General features: G+C 60.9%; 1 protein-coding gene across 18 annotated transcripts in view; it reads left to right on the plus strand.

Moving 5' to 3' along the window:
* C10H3orf18 (chromosome 10 C3orf18 homolog) overlaps positions 1-8,334 on the plus strand; it is a 9,266-nt gene extending 932 nt beyond the window's left edge. For 3 of the 18 annotated variants that reach the window (XM_008260702.5, XM_008260701.5, XM_051852408.3), the window contains exons 2-5: positions 1,831-2,223; positions 4,814-4,839; positions 5,491-5,638; positions 6,713-8,334. In XM_008260702.5, the coding sequence (XP_008258924.1) occupies positions 1,990-2,223; positions 4,814-4,839; positions 5,491-5,638; positions 6,713-6,793 (489 nt within the window). In that variant the 5' untranslated portion in view covers positions 1,831-1,989 and the 3' untranslated portion in view covers positions 6,794-8,334. Of the gene's footprint in view, positions 1-28; positions 385-1,592; positions 2,224-4,813; positions 4,840-5,490; positions 5,639-6,712 lie in introns of those variants that run through there. The other 15 variants (XM_089306210.1, XM_089306209.1, XM_089306211.1 and 12 more) reach the window with 13 other exon arrangements.
* The last annotated feature ends 6,479 nt before the right edge of the window (positions 8,335-14,813 follow it).

Below are 14,813 nucleotides of genomic sequence, written 5' to 3' on the forward strand. Positions count from 1 at the left end.
AGCGGGCCAATACCGGGCGGGCTCTAGAGCTGGTAGCCAATCGAGGCCTGGGGGCGCGGAGCGGCCGGGAGGTGAGGTGCTGGAGCTTCGGGGCTCCCCCGAGGCTGCTCCGCTCGGCCTCGCCCCCGCCGGGCGCTCAGGCCCTGCCCACTCTGGCCCTGCCCACCGCAGTCCAGGCTGGAAAAGCCGGCGCTACCCGCTGCAGCTGCCCGGTACCTGCCCCGGCCCGCGGCTCGGAGTGTGCCGCGAGCGCTGACCTCAGGTCGTACCTGCAGCCCTGAGGGTTGCAGAACCTGAGGGTTTCCCCCTCGCCCCGCTCCGGCCTCCTGCCGGTCGCCACCACTCTTACACTCTCTGACAGCTCGGCGCCCCGGAGAGGATTAAGTAAGTGCTGAGGTCGCTGCTTCTGTGCAAAAATGGAGGCATCACAGAGCCGCGGAGGCGGGCGTGGGGATCGGGACAGGGAGGACTGCAGGACCCGGTGGAGAACGGCATGCGGGTTCTCAAAGGGCGCGCTGCCGAGCCCCTTCACCCCACTTTCCCTGCCTTCTCCTGCGGGCCCCCACGCAGGCCCCGAGAGTGGTCAGCAGGGCTCCTTCGCTCCTTTGGGTGGACAAGTCAGTAGAGCCCCAGAGCAAGAGTTAAGAGTCTGTCCCAAGGTCATGCTTGGGGTCAGTGGTAGAGCCAAGGAAAGAACCTGGGCCCCCTGACCTAGCGTAGTCTGAGGGAGAGCCTACACCTACCTCCGGTCCCTCTGCCTGCCCTGCCACCATGGATGTGTGTGCACCTGCCTCACACACACACATTCATGCACCTGCACGGGTGCAGTACGTGTGCAGCCATGAACTACGAAGCCCTCTACTCTGTGGGTCTGTCCATCTGTAGCTCAGCCAGGTTCCCTTCCCACCCTGTCTTACCCCTCCACCCCTCAGGGAAGGAGAAGTCACCTCAAAGTGGGAAGGCACTTCCTTTACCTTTCTCTTGTCCCTAGAAGCCCCCAACTTCCCACAGGGGAAGGGGTCAGAGCTCCAATGACCCCAGGAGCCTGCAGAGAAGTCCTGTGGGAGGACCACCTTTAGCCTCTCTGCCTTCTGTCTTTGGTCTCTCCACCCCAGGACCACACGGTGCACTGGGCCCAGAGACTCCTGTGACTCCCCCTTCTCTAACTGGCTTGGCCTGAGAGCAGATCTAACACTTATTGGGTGCTCACTAGGGAGAGGGCTTGTGCTGAGCCAAGTCTTTTCTAGGAAGCTGTTCATTCCCACATTTGTGCTTCTGTGATCCTGTGGGCTGCTCCCACTATCCCAATAGCCCCACCTTAGAAGGGAAAACTGGGACCCGGAGAGGCGGAGGCGGAGGGACTTGCCTTGAGCCATCCCGTTAGGTGCCCGAGCTGGAATTCAAAGACAGGCTGGCCTGACTCTCAGGCAAGTGTTTCCATCCAGGAAAGGGAAAATTCTGCAGCACTTTTTATCCCTGAGCAGGATGAGGGTTGTCGGGGGCAGGGAGTCAGGAGGTGGGAGTGGGGGACTTATCACACAGGGGAGGGGCTTTCTCTTTCAAACTTCCCCACTCCCTTTTTTATCTTCCAGGTGTGATCACTGGGATCTCCTTCCCTACAAACAGGGGTGGCAAGGCTTCATTTCCCTGTGCCTAAATCCGCACAGGAACTGCCACTGCATCCAGCTTGTGTCCTGATGGCCTCTGAATGTATCCACACCCTGCCCTTGAACCTTTATCTCCCCCAGGAGCTTCCGAGCTAGAGGGACTTCCCCTCTCAGCACCAGGCCCCGTCCTTAGCCTCACATGTTTTTATTCTTTTCTTTCCAGCTCGCAGGGAGGCAGGGAGCTCCCTTTACCCACGAGGTGGCCCTGCAGGTGGCCACTACGGGTGGCAGAAGCCCCGGCTAGGGCGCGCCGATGTCCGAGGCGAGTGGACCAATTGACTGGTGACGGGCAGTCTCTCGGTCAGGGCCCCTCCACGCCAGCATGAACTCCAGGATCCCTTCTGCTAGGGTTTGGCTCAGCAGCCGCCCACCCACTTCTGAACCTGGCCTGGCACCTGCCTCAGGTGGGCCAGCCTCTGAGACCACCACCCTCAGCCCAGAAGCCACCAGCTTTAATGACACCAGAGTCCCTGACGTGGCCAATGGCGCAGCCGGCGTGGGCACCATGCTGTTGTCCTTTGGGGTCATCACGGTGATTGGCCTGGCTGTGGCGGTGGTGAGAGCTGGGGCGGGCCGGGGTGGGCTGGGGCTGGCCGGGGCTGGCCAGGAGGCCCCTAGTCGGGGGGTGAGGGTCAGTGTTTGGAACTGCAGAGACGCCAGTCTGGAGGCAGTTGTCTGCTAATGACAACACAGTCCTCCCTTTCCCCAGAGATTTGTCCGCTGAGAGGGGTAATTCATCTGACTGCAACAATTGGAAAAGATCTGTGTTTGAGCTGGGTCATGAGGCCTCCTAGGAGTTAGGGAGGCGGCTGTTCGCCTTGGAGGGTGCTGGCGGGTCCGAGTCTTGGAGGCCGGAGGGAGCTCCTGTGAGCAGCAGGCAGGAGGCACAGGGCTGTGGGGCTGCAGCAGAAGTAGAGGGCAGGAGAGGGCCAGGCTGGGCTGTGGGCTGTGGAGTCTGGGTGGCAGACTCAGCCCCTGTTGGACTGTTGGCAGCAGTGTTCATTTATTCTCGTGGTGATAAGTTAACGGGTACCTGCCCTGGACCAGGCCTTTAGGAGCCCACCAGGGCTGGAGAGACAGGTTCTTATGAGAAATGTGAGCAGCAAACAGATTTTAAAAACCCAGGAGCCTGCAGAAAGCGTCCAGGGACTGTGGGGAGGAGGGGGCTCTTCCAGCTGCTGTCAGCCCTGAGGATGTGGTCTCATCCTTTCAGGGGACACACAGACACTCAGAGTGTCACTGAGGGACCACGGGAGCTTGTGCAGACTGAGATGGGGGGAGGGCAGTGTGCTGGTGGTCTCCCAGGGGACCTCGCAGGCTCAGGAGCATGTTACCCTGCAGATAGAGCTGGGGAGAGTGCATCCATGGCCTGGCTGGAGCCTCTGGTAAACCAGGATCACCATATGGGCCCTGCAGGCTCGGGATGGCTGCCAAGGACCAACTGCCGGCCAGAAGGCAGGGCCTGGACATGGCATACGGAGGCTGAAGCCTGGCCCGAGAGGTCTCCTGGGGCGGGGAGGCGGAATGCCAGAGCTTGCCCTGGCGTCATGTACTGGTAAAGCAAACCCAGGTCCCCTAACCTCAGGGCCCTAGCAGAACCTGGAACCTGCCCTCCTTACTCTCTGTGAAAGGTTTCATCCCTGCAGCTTGGGATTGCTCCTTGCTCTTTGTTTTAGAGGCACATTCAGGGGCCCTGGGGTTAGCCTGCTTGCCACAGGTGGAGAGGTAGGTAAGTTGTGGGACAAAGGCTGGGGTAGGGGGTCACGGTCAGGAAAAACTCCTGGACACGGGGACCAAGTCTGGAGATGTTCACTGACTGCTACTTCCTCTCCCCTCACACTAGCCAGGAGGAGCAAAGCAGTGCTAGGCTGTGTGCTTTGCACAGAAGGCAAAGTGCTTGGTGTGGGCAGGATCAGTGGAGGAGGACTTCCTGGAGGAGGAGGGGCTGCAGATGGACAGTGAGAAGTGGGGGAAGGAAGGTTTGGAGAAGCAGATGTGGGGCGAGTGCCAGCAGTTGGAGCAGAGGGGCAAAGGCCTGGAGGCTGGTGCAGATCCTGGCCTTCTGAACCCAAGGTCACAGGAGAGGGAGGGGCTTTGAGGAGGGGGCAGCAACACACAAGGTGCTGGGACTGGGCCAGAAGACCCCAGAGATCTTCCCACCCACAGGAAAGCAAGGGGCACCCCCACATGGGGCTGCCTGGAGAGGATGGGCGAGCAAAGGATCCCCTACTTTCTTTCCCGATTTCGGGGTCCCAGGAAGAGTTCTGGGCCAGCTGGAAGCCAAACCAGATAGAAGCTGTGAATGGACTACAGAGAGTGTTGGAGCCACAGAGAGTTTGGGATAGGCTCTAGGGATGTGGCTTTCCCTGAAGCTGCCAGTTTGGGGAAGGGCAGGTAGTGGCAGTGGTCCCTAGAATCCCTGCCCGATGTGGCTGCCCAAGTCTCACCCTCTCTTCTCTCTCTCAGTGCTTTGTCCGCGCTCCTGCTCCCCCTGAAGCTTGTAGATGTCCTCTCTGCCTGCCCGCTCCTTCACCTGGAAGCCTGCACACAGAGGAAGGGCTCAGGGGCTTCTGAGTTCTCAGGGGTTAGCCTGGGCTTGCATCCAGGGGCTCAGGCCCCACCTCCTGCCTCTGTCTACTGTGGGCCGTCAAGTTCCTAGGAGCCCAGCACCCAGCCCAGCCCCTTGCCTAAGCCTCAGCCCTGCAAAATCTGACCACCCCCTAGCTCCTGCTCTTTTTTTTTTTTCCCCTCTCTCCTGCTCTTTTTGACCTATACATGGCTTTGGGCCAGGAGAAAGTTGGGGGTGGGGTGCTGTGTGTCTTCTCCTGCCCCTTTGGCTGTTAGGAGTCACAGGCAGGCTCCAGGGGCTATATCGGCACAATGGAGCCCACCACCTGTGTGGTCTTCCCGGGCCAGGCTGCTCGAGGGCAGGCTGGTCCCTACCTCTGAGACCCCAGGCCCAGTCTGGGTGCTGTCAGCATCTAAATACACCCAAGGGAGGCATGAGTGTAGGCTGGGGACCCTGAGTATGGGGACACCCACAAATCTCCCATTCTTCAGCCTCAATGGATCCCCCAACCAGAGGGACCACTGGGTTGATTAGGGCTTCCCTGCTTTGCCATTTGACACTGCCCTTTCTCTTGCAGGTTTTGTACATCAGGAAGAAGAAGAGGTAATTCCCAGCTGCCACCTAACACTCAGCCCATAGGCAGGGCTGGGCTGGGCTCCAGGAGCATGTGCAAGTGGGAAGGGAGACAGAGGCCACCACCACTGGGGCTGCTTATCCTGCTGTCCCTGGGTTGGGGGTGACTACTTTCCCTTGGGGAGGTTGGAGCTCCACCAGGACCTCACAGACAGGACAGGCAGGTGCAGATTCCAGCCAGCCAGGGATTACTGTGGGACTGGGAAGGGTGGTAAGGAGAAGGAGAAGTAGGCTGGACACACCCCCACCTGACTGCCCAGCTACCCTTGCCCTGCTGCCCTGCTCTGACTGCCCCTGACCACCCCCTGCCACATCCCCCAGAACCTGAATTATAGCAAGGCCTTGGCCTAGGCAGTCCTTATGGACCCCATGGATGACAGCTGTGTGGCCCAAGGCCCCAATCAGTCCCAGGACTGGGTAATTGCTTCTTCCCAGGTCACCCTCCTGAGGGATAGAGCAGGTAAAGCAAGTGCAAAAAGTCTGTCATTTAGTCCCAGGGGAAATCATAGGACCCAAAACAAGGCTGTGTGCAATGGCTCAGCTGACAGCAGGCAAGGTCTGGAGGGCTAGGGGGAGGGAAGGGTGTGTCCTGTCCCCAGCAGCCTCTGCCCCCACCCCCAGGCTGGAGAAGCTACGCCACCAGCTCATGCCTATGTACAACTTCGACCCCACGGAGGAACAAGACGAACTGGAGCAGGAGCTGCTGGAACACGGGCGGGACGCAGCCTCCATGCAGGCTGCCGCCTCTGCACAGGCTGTACAGGGCAAGGTGGGCACCAGCCAGGCTCCCCAACCCAGCCTGCAGCCCTTCATGTCTCCCTCACCCGTGCTTCCCTCCTTTCCCATGCCGCTTGCCCACACCTGCCAGGTGGTCAGCGGGCAGCTCTTGGGTATATGGGCTTGGCCCAGTTTATTCAGAAGCTGAGAATTGCTCCCTGGCCTTGCACAAACTTTCTGTGTGAGGCCAGGCCAGGGGCAGCCCCACGCTCCAGCCTGCTTCTGCCCCAATAGCCTGCTGATCTTGGAAGCTCCTTGGTATCTTAGAGCCTCAATTCTCTTACCCACAAATCAAAGTCCCAATTCTTGCCCTGTGTACCCCCATATCCTGTCTGGGAAAGTAGTAGAAGACTGGTGGGAGACATGTCAGAGCTAAATTCCTCTGCTTCCAGGGTCCACAGGCCTGAGTGGGTTATGGACAGGGTCAGACTCGGGCTGGAATGGGCTGGAGCACTCCTCGTCACTGACAGATACCAGGCAGATGGGGACCCCAGCCAAATTCTCTTCCTGTGTCCAAGGGGTGAGGACCTGTGTGGTCATCCTGGACACCATTGCCCCAAATCCCCAAGAGCATCATGCAGAGTCCCCCACCCCCGCCCTGCCCAGCCTGGATTTGGGAAGTTTCCAGGCTGAGAGTCTGGAGACCCCTTGGTTTTCTGCCACTTTTGAGTCACCTGGATCCCCTTGGGTTGCTCTGGAACCCACACTAAGAACCTTGGTCCACCCAACCTCTGGGGCTACTGATCATTTGACAGTTGTTGCCGGGCACCTCCCTCGTGCTGGGGTCCAGGGGTCCAGAGCCGAGCCCCCCTGCTGGGAGAAAGCGATGCATGCTTCAGTTGATTGGACTTGCCTGAGACCGCAAGTGCTGTGGAGGTAACAGAGCCAGCTGGGGACAGCTGCTGGGGCGGAGTCATTTGAGCCAGGTCATGTTTCTAGCATGAGTTTTCAGGCAGAAGGCATCGCTGGTGTCAGGCACAAGCAGGCACCAGGAAGCCAGGTGGGGAGGTCAGAAAGGACACGGCTTTGGTTGAGTTCTCTGATGTCCCTGCCTCTCTCACTGCAGACCACTGTCCCCTCCCAGGGCCCTCTGCAGAGGCCCAGCCGGCTGGTGTTTACCGACGTAGCCAACGCCATCCAAGCATGAGTGGCCTGGGGACAGGCCTGGAACTCTGACAGACGTCCACCGTGGTGCCCGTAGGGCTGCCTGCTCGCTGATTGTCAAGATCTGTTCTCAGGACCTGCCCTGCCAAGTCAGGAAAGGGCCAGACCAGGCCCCAGCTGCTCTACAGACCCATCTGCTGAATCTCCGGGGCTCTGGCCAGGCTGGGAATCTGGCCATGGACCTCTCCTGCCCTGCGGGCCCTGGCATGGAGGGCCTCCCTCGAGCCAGGAAGGTTGTGAGGCACTGCTGGCTTCCTCTTCTCGTGTCCAGGCTGCTTATATCCAGGTCTGCATCTCTGGCATGGAGGAAATGGAGGGGAGACATGGGTGAGAGAGGAGGTGGAAGAAATTGGAGGTTCCCCAGTATCAGGGAGAGACTTGTGCTTTAAAATCTGGAGCCTTCTCTGGGCTGGGGAGAGGCAGCCATGTGGGTCCCAGGGCCAGCATCTGTGACAGACTGGGAGAGGCCTGGGGATGGCGCTGAAACTGCACAAAAGGCAGGATGTCAGGAGCAGGGCTGCCCATTCCACCCGCATGGCCCTGAGCTGCCCCAGCCACCCAACTCCCACAGCCAGCGGCTCGCCAGACCCAGAGGGAGCTCAGGGAAAAGGAAGTAGCGGTTCAGATGGGGAGGATACAGCCCATCAGGTCTGCAGAAAGGACCCAGGCACGTGCATGAGCGCATTCACAGGCAGATGTGTGCCCATCCCAGCACAGGGCAGCATGGAAACTGCACTGACCCCACCTGCGAGTCTACCCCACCCCCATGGCATGAAGTGGAGCATCGGGGTAGGCCACCTTCTCTGCCCTCAATGTTCAGAGACCACAGGGAGAGGGAAGCAAGGTGAGGTCCTGCTGTCCATTCTGTTTCTTTGCGGGCTCCAGAAGGCAGGCCAATCCACTTCCATCTGGCTTCTTGTCCTGGACTACATTAAGGACCTAGGCTTGGAGACTTGGTTTGAGGGTGGTAGTTGCAGGCCACAGAGTAGTGGAGGCAGCTCTGACTGCTTGAAAGGTTGGGGGGGGGGGGATGCTCCTTGCAAAGACTTAGGAAATCTGGTCTGTGTTTAAATTCTCCACCTCCACCCCATCTGTGGAAAGTCTCCCTGTGTTGATGCAGTGAGGAAGAAGATCCTCTGTACCCGGCCTCCTACTAAGCCCTGGAGGCTGGGGACCAATGCCAAGGGCAAGGCACTGGGCAGAGACAGACCCCAAGGGCTACACTGGCTATGCATATACACGCAGCCATGCGTAGTGGTCTGGTCACATCACTGTCTTTGGTTGGCCAGGGACCCCGGGGAGGGCATGTGTGGATCCTCCATTGGGCAAATACCTCATGTCAGGGGGTGAGGGCCCAGGAGGCCCCATGGGGAAGGTTCTGGATTTATTCCCTCCTCTAGATGCTATAAATACTTTGGTACTTGCACTAACTGGAGGGCTGTGGGTAATTTGGGATGCACAAAGCTGTAATTTAACTCACAGCATCTCTATGTGAGAACATTAAAGATGTAATTAAGATGTTTACACGAGGAGAGTGTAGCCTGTGGCACTCAGGGTGTGAAACCCCAGGGGGGACCGGAGAGCTGCAGGGGGTGGCAGTGGGGGTGTGGAAGAAGGGCAGCTGGGAGGTGGCAGCCCAGCCCTGATGGAACTGAGGAAGTGCCTCTGGCCCGAGGTCCAGACTGCTTGGGGGCCTCATGTCTTAACTGTGGAATGGGTCAGCAGGCCTGCCACTCCCTGGCCAAGCAGACAAGGCCTTGTGGGATGGGGAAAGAGGGGACTTGAGCCCCCGGGGCCGGGGGTGATCTTGTGCCTCAGGGAACTGGATCTGAAACACAAAAAGGAACAAGACAACGCAGCCTTTCCCGGAGCACAGGCCATCTGCAGCATTCAGAAGGGCTGGGGAAGAGTGACCCCAGAGTGACCCCAGAGTGACCGTGTGGTTTTCCCAGGACTGTCCCAGTCTTCGCAGTGAATGTCCCACAGGCCTGGACTGAAGAGTGCCCTTCCCCAGACAGCGGAGCATTCAGGCTAGCATGATGGGAGGGAAGAAGGGGCAAGGCCCCGGTTCCACAGTGGAGGGCTGGGCTGGAGGTGGGGGCTGCAGGACAGGCCCTGAGGGAAGGCTGAGCAGCAGGTACTCCAGGGGCCACCCACATGCGTCAAGGCCAGGCCTGGTGCAGATGACCTTGGTCTTGGGAAGGGGCCTCCTTCCCTTAGCAGACCAGAGGATTCCTGAAGGGCCTGGGGTGAGAGAAGCAGTGGGTGGGCTAGGTGTTCTGCCTGATTGTAGAGCCCCTCGGCTCCAGGTCTCGAGGGACTGCAGAAACAGGGCCTGTGGAGCGAGGCCGGCCCCTAAGGACCAGAGGCTCCGGGGAGACCCCTGTCCTTTTCTCTCCTGACGGGTGGGCCTGCCTGGGTGACAGACAGGCTGCTTTCTCATCTCTCGTGCCCCCACAGTCCCCTCCTCATCCCCTCACCCACCTTCTCCCACTCCCCAGCTCTTCCTCACAGCCCTGGAGGAAACCAGTTCCCCAGCGTGTCCTGGAGCCTCCACCAAGGGTGGGAGCTGGGCAGGTGGAGGTGAACGGGCCCTGTTGCATGTCCTGCTGGTGGCTGACTGGTGCCCTCCTCGCTGCCCCAGCCCGTCACCCAGGGTGGGATGGAGGTGCCCACTTGCCCCTGGCTCCTGCAGTTGACTGTTAGGGTCCTTTAGGAATGCTGCCTCGTCCGACACCTATGTGATCCCATCAGTGATCCTTCCTGGTGAAGAGCAAGCAGGCCTTGGGGTTGGCAGCTGCGGCGCTGGCAGAGAGTGCACCAGGGTGGATGTGGATGGGCGCCTCCGAAGGAAGCAGTCCCCTTGCTTAATGAAGTGCAGCGCACCTTAGAGCCTGCTGCGGGCAGACGCTGGGGACGCCTTTGGAATGCAGAGGAAACCTCCGTGGGGGAGAGAGAAATGCTGGCAAGTGGGCTGCCCTTGCTGTGCACGCCTTCCAGAAGCAGGACCCAGCCCCTGTCCTGAGCCCAGCGCCCACTGGCAAACCTACCCAGGCTCCGCAAGTCCAGCCCAGGAGGAGGAGGAAGACGTCACATAGGAAACAAGGGGTGGCCCTGTGTGTACTCCCATGACACACACACACGCATGTACCTACCACGTCTCTGTCTTCATATCTGTGGCCGGATGTTTGAGAAGGCAGGGCGGGGTCTGAGTGTCCAGAGGTTGGGGACACACACCCCTACCAAGTGCAGCTGCACCCCTAGGCAGGCTGAAGAAATCTGGAGAGCCCTGGGGGACCCTGGCGTTTGAGGACAAACGTGGTCACCGGGAGCATACCCTTCACAGGCCAGGGAAGCTGAGAAGCAAGCAGCAATGTGCAGACAGGGGAGGAAGCGTGGCGATGCCCCGGATGGGACACAGCAGGTGACCAGGGTGGCATCCCACCTGGGCCTGGGTCTGCTTTGGTGCTCGCTCTCACCCCCCCGCCCTGCCAGAGCTTCTTGGCAGTGCTCCCCAGGGACACCTGCCCCCCACCCCCAACCCCACACACACATCCCTGAGGGTACCAGGGAACACACAGCAGGCATGCAGGGAGGAATGAGGAATGAGTCGGGCTCACTCATCCCAGAGAAAGCCCCAGGCCCAGAGCCTTCAGTTCTGAGAGGGTCCATGGGAGGGGCGGAGGAGTGGGTGGGACTGAGACCTGTCTGGGAGCAGGGTTCCCAGTTCCCAGGCCCTGGTAGGGGGAAGCCTGTCAAGGGGCTGGCCTGCTTCTCAGATCTCCCTCAGCTCTGAAGAGCCACCCTCCCAGGGTTTAGCTGGCAAGGTGACCTCAGGAACTTGATGGGAGGGGGTGAGTGTGGTGGCCCTGGGGTTCCTGTGTGGGCTCAGGGCAGTCATTAGGAGGGAGGAGACGCCCCCTCCTGGGAGCCGGGTCTTTGTCTGCAGATGTTTCTCTGAGAACAGGGGAGACACAGCCTCTATTCCAAGGTTGGAGGCCACGTCCACGATGAGCCAGGTCAGCTCTAATGGGTGGGCTGCATACTCACATTTAGGACAGAATCCAGGGAGCCACCTTCAACGTGAAAGCCAAATGAGAGTCACATAGTGCGAGGTCGCTGGGTGCTGGGGTGAAGTGGCTGAAGCCACTGTTGAGCCCGAGAGTCCTGTAAGCTTCTCAGAGGCCCCTTACTTGTGAACTTCTTGGCACCAGAGGAGCTCCTGAGAGCTCCTGCGGGCCCACACAGTGTCCACCGTGGCCTACAAGGTGACAGCAGCTGACATTCACCAAGGGGCGGGGAGAGACGTGGATAGGCCAGTTCCTGGGTCATTGAGGGCATGGCCGGGGCTGAGACCTAGTCTGGTGGGTGGCAGAGAGCTCGCTCAGAGGCCTGGAGGCCTCTTGTCTCCTGGAGGGAACAGAGCCCCACGACCTGTATCCCTGGGCAAGGCTTCACCCAAGGCCCTGGGCACCTTGCTGGTGGTCTCAGGTTCAGGATTCCATACTGCAGCCTTGGCCAGGCCCAGACCAGGACTGGAGGGTCTGCAGGTCAGACACCAGCTGCCTCCATCAGTGCCAGTCCTTGCCAGGACCAGGGATGCATTTGCACCTTTCTCCTCTACATCAGACAGCGCTGGTAAGTCTGAAGGCAGTGCCAGGGTTTCAGGTCTGACCTCTCCACACCCCAGACAGCCCTCCTGACATCCTGCCCACCGAAGACAGAATCCTGTGCCATCCCCAGGGACCGAGTCCTGGCGGCAGTCATGTCGAAGGCTGGATTCCCTTCAACTGGACCTCTTGTTGCCTCCACCCCTGTCCCATCAGTCCCGCTGGGCTGTGGCCTGCAGCCCGAGTATTTAGAGTATAATGCTGAGATCTGGCATCCTTCTCTTCTTGGGCTACCCAGACCCCAGGCTCAGAAGCCCTGGGTGCACATCTTGCCCTCCAGGACCAAGTGTGCTGGGTCTGAATAGCTCAAAGAGTTCCAGCCAGGGAAGGCTGCCTGGAAGAGGCAGAGGGGAAGGTACCAGCTGCCTCCCCTTTCTGCCTGACTCACCAGGGCCAGGGTTGCAGGTCAGGGTGTGGCAGCCTCCCACCATCTAACATAATCCCTGTGACAAACATTAGAAAGAGAAAGCACAGGGTGGCTCAGAGGCAGTGGGCCTACCCTGGGGTCACACAGCTGGGAGGCAGGGATGGCAGGGTCGGGAGGGCATAGCCCGGCTGGCTCCCAGTACACAGCTGCACCCTGGAAAGTGATTCACAACCTCCCCAGGCCACTTTATGACCAGGCAGCCTTGCTCGTGGGGACGCCTATGGAAGAGACAGGAGCCCCACCCCCAGTCCAAATGGGGAGGGAGAGGCACAGAGCAAACCGGACTCCCCCTGCAGCAAGTAACAGAGGCCACCCTGCTCACCGCTCACCTGATCTCAGGGCCCACAAGCCCCCCATGGTTTCCTGCTGACTGTGGTTCCCCAAGTCTCGCTCCTGGACTTGTGTGGCCAGTGAGGTGGCAGCTGGCTGGAGGGCTCAGTCCAGCTCTGTCTGCCTCCCGTTCTCTGGCCTGTGAGGTGGCTGGGCGCCCCTTCCGTGTCCCCAGCCAGTAGTGGCACTGGCTGGGCAGAAACTCGGACAGCGAGTCTGCTCCCTGGCCCCACCAAGTCAGGTAGGCACAGCAGATGTTAACTGGCTTTCCCACTTGGAGGGGACACAGGTGTGGGCCCTCCCCTAGAGCCAACTCTTCCAGGTGTGAACTTAACCTACCTAGCTGGAGTAGCCCCCACCCAGAGCATGGGCTCATGTTGCAAAGGGGTCCTGTGCCCCACTCCACTGCCAGGGGCACCCTCCCACCTTCTCTCTCCACCCCAAGCCAGTCTGTGAGTCTCCACCTGAACCTCCTCCTGCACCTGCTCCACTGAGCCTCCTCCGTGGCTGGAGCTACTGGCACTGTCCTGCGGCCTGGGTGGATGTCTTGAGCCTCCTGCAACTGGGGGCTTTCCCATGGGCAGTGGCCACTCAGCCGGTCGGGGCAGCTGCTTCCTCCCCACCCCCTGGCCAGTGTCTCCAGACTAGCTGGGCCCATCTGCTCCGCTCGCTGACAAGTCAGTGGGCAGGGCCTCTGTGTGGGCCAGGACAAGCACAGGGGTGCAGAACTGGCTGCTCAGCTCCCCCCAGCCCCCCGGGGTGTCCGTAGTCCTTCCCAAGCCCCTGCAGCAGGAGTTGCACACCACAGGCTTGTCTGTGTGGACCCGGAGCCAGGCTCCAGGCCAGGACTCAGCTGCACCATCTTTGATGCCCACAGTGGCTAAAGGTGGGTTGTGTCCCTCCCATTGCATTTAGGGGACAGCATCTGCTCACAGGCCCCTGTCCTCCAGTCACTGGTCAGACAGGAAATGAGAGCTTGGGCCTATCTCGCCTTTCCTGTCCACCTGGCTCTGGGTGCTCTTCTATTGGAGGCCTAGAGACCTGGGCCTGGGCTAGGGGAGCTGGGTTCCATTTGCTGGGGTTGTGGGAGAGTTGTAAAGGGCTTGGGGTTGATAACAAGGACAAGATCAGAGTAATCACAGGAGTGTGATGTGTTGAGCGCACGCCACAAGCCAGGACGTGGATCGGCATCCCCGCACGAGCCGGGCCCTGGAACACCATCCACAGGCATCCTCGCAGGAGAGCGCAGGACGGGTCTTGGACTACACCGAGGGCCAGAACCTGGTCCCAGTTACCGTCGTCTGTGACTGGTGCAACCTGCTGCATCCCGCTTGACCTCAGTGGCCCCTCCGGAAGCCACCCAGAGTCCTCGGGCTCAGAGCCAGGGGCTGGGCCCTTCCACACTGCTCTGGGAAGGCGCCTCAGACAAGCTCCAGGGACAGAGGAGTGGGGGCCGGATGGGCCCTCTTGGCTCTCCTGCCTGCCGGCCTCCAACGCCAGCCCATGCTGCCACCCGCTGGCTGCTCCTGGCACTGCTGCCCCTAGCCAGGTCACCAGTCTGGCGGCCCAGGGGTTCTCCGCTGCCCTCAGGCGCTCCCCGACGCGGTGTGGACAGCAGCCCCCACACAGGCCTGAGGTGGGGGCTCCCCTGGCGGGACCCGGACGAGGTGAGAGGAGCGAGGGGCCTGAGGTTCGAGTGGAAAGGCGCAGCCGCCCCCAGGTGCTGGCGCTGCTCTCTCCCGACCTGCGCCGGCGCCGGCGCCGCACCCGCCTCACCCTCGCCCCGGCCTCTCCTGAAGGCCCCATCGGCAACGGTGTGGACAAGCCTCGCCCTGGCCAGAGCTCCCTGCGGGCCCAGTTCCCGAGGCGACGAGCAGCTGGGAGAGAACCCAGGAACCAGCAGGATCTCCACAGGGAGGCGACACCAGGACGCTCGGAAGGCTGGCGAAGCAGGAGCGGGGGTCCCGGCCGCAAATCCCCGGTGTGAACCTCTTCGGGCGCTCACCGGCAGAACCGGGGCCCGCTTCCCGCCCCAGCAACCACAGAGTGGGCGCCCCTCGTGCCTCCTTGTTCCAGCTGGGGGAACCCAGGCCCAGAACCGCCGGCTGTTGAACCCCGGGGCTCCCTCCCAAGACTCAAGGAAGGGAAGAATTCCCTGATGCTGGAGCTCCGGCCCCCGACTCATTCTCTTCAAACCGTCCCAAATTTTCCAGTCAGCCCCTCTGCGGCGCTCTGGCGCCCAGGACGCCCCGACGGCGGGCCGGCCTCGGGAGAGTCCGCCTCCGAGTGACAGCAGCACCCACGGCAGCGACACCTCCTCCCTCACCGGCTGAGGGGACAGGAGACTTCAGAAGGGGAGCCGTCTCCCTTGACCGGAGGGCAGGGCCCTGCCCTGGATTTGGTGTAAGTGACGGCGACGTTTCGGGGCAGGGAGCAAGGGGTAAGGGAGGCCGGACTTTCCACAGCCAGGGCGCTGGCGGCCTAGCGCTCACCAGGTGAGCCCTGCAAACGGACCGCCTGTCTTCCTCCTTTGGCACTGGTGGGGTGCGGCTCTGCGATGCCCCCGGGGAGACCAC

The sequence above is a fragment of the Oryctolagus cuniculus genome, chromosome 10 (assembly GCF_051225735.1).
Source record: "Oryctolagus cuniculus isolate XC-2025 breed Fujian yellow rabbit chromosome 10, ASM5122573v1, whole genome shotgun sequence".
Classification (NCBI taxonomy): domain Eukaryota; kingdom Metazoa; phylum Chordata; class Mammalia; order Lagomorpha; family Leporidae; genus Oryctolagus; species Oryctolagus cuniculus.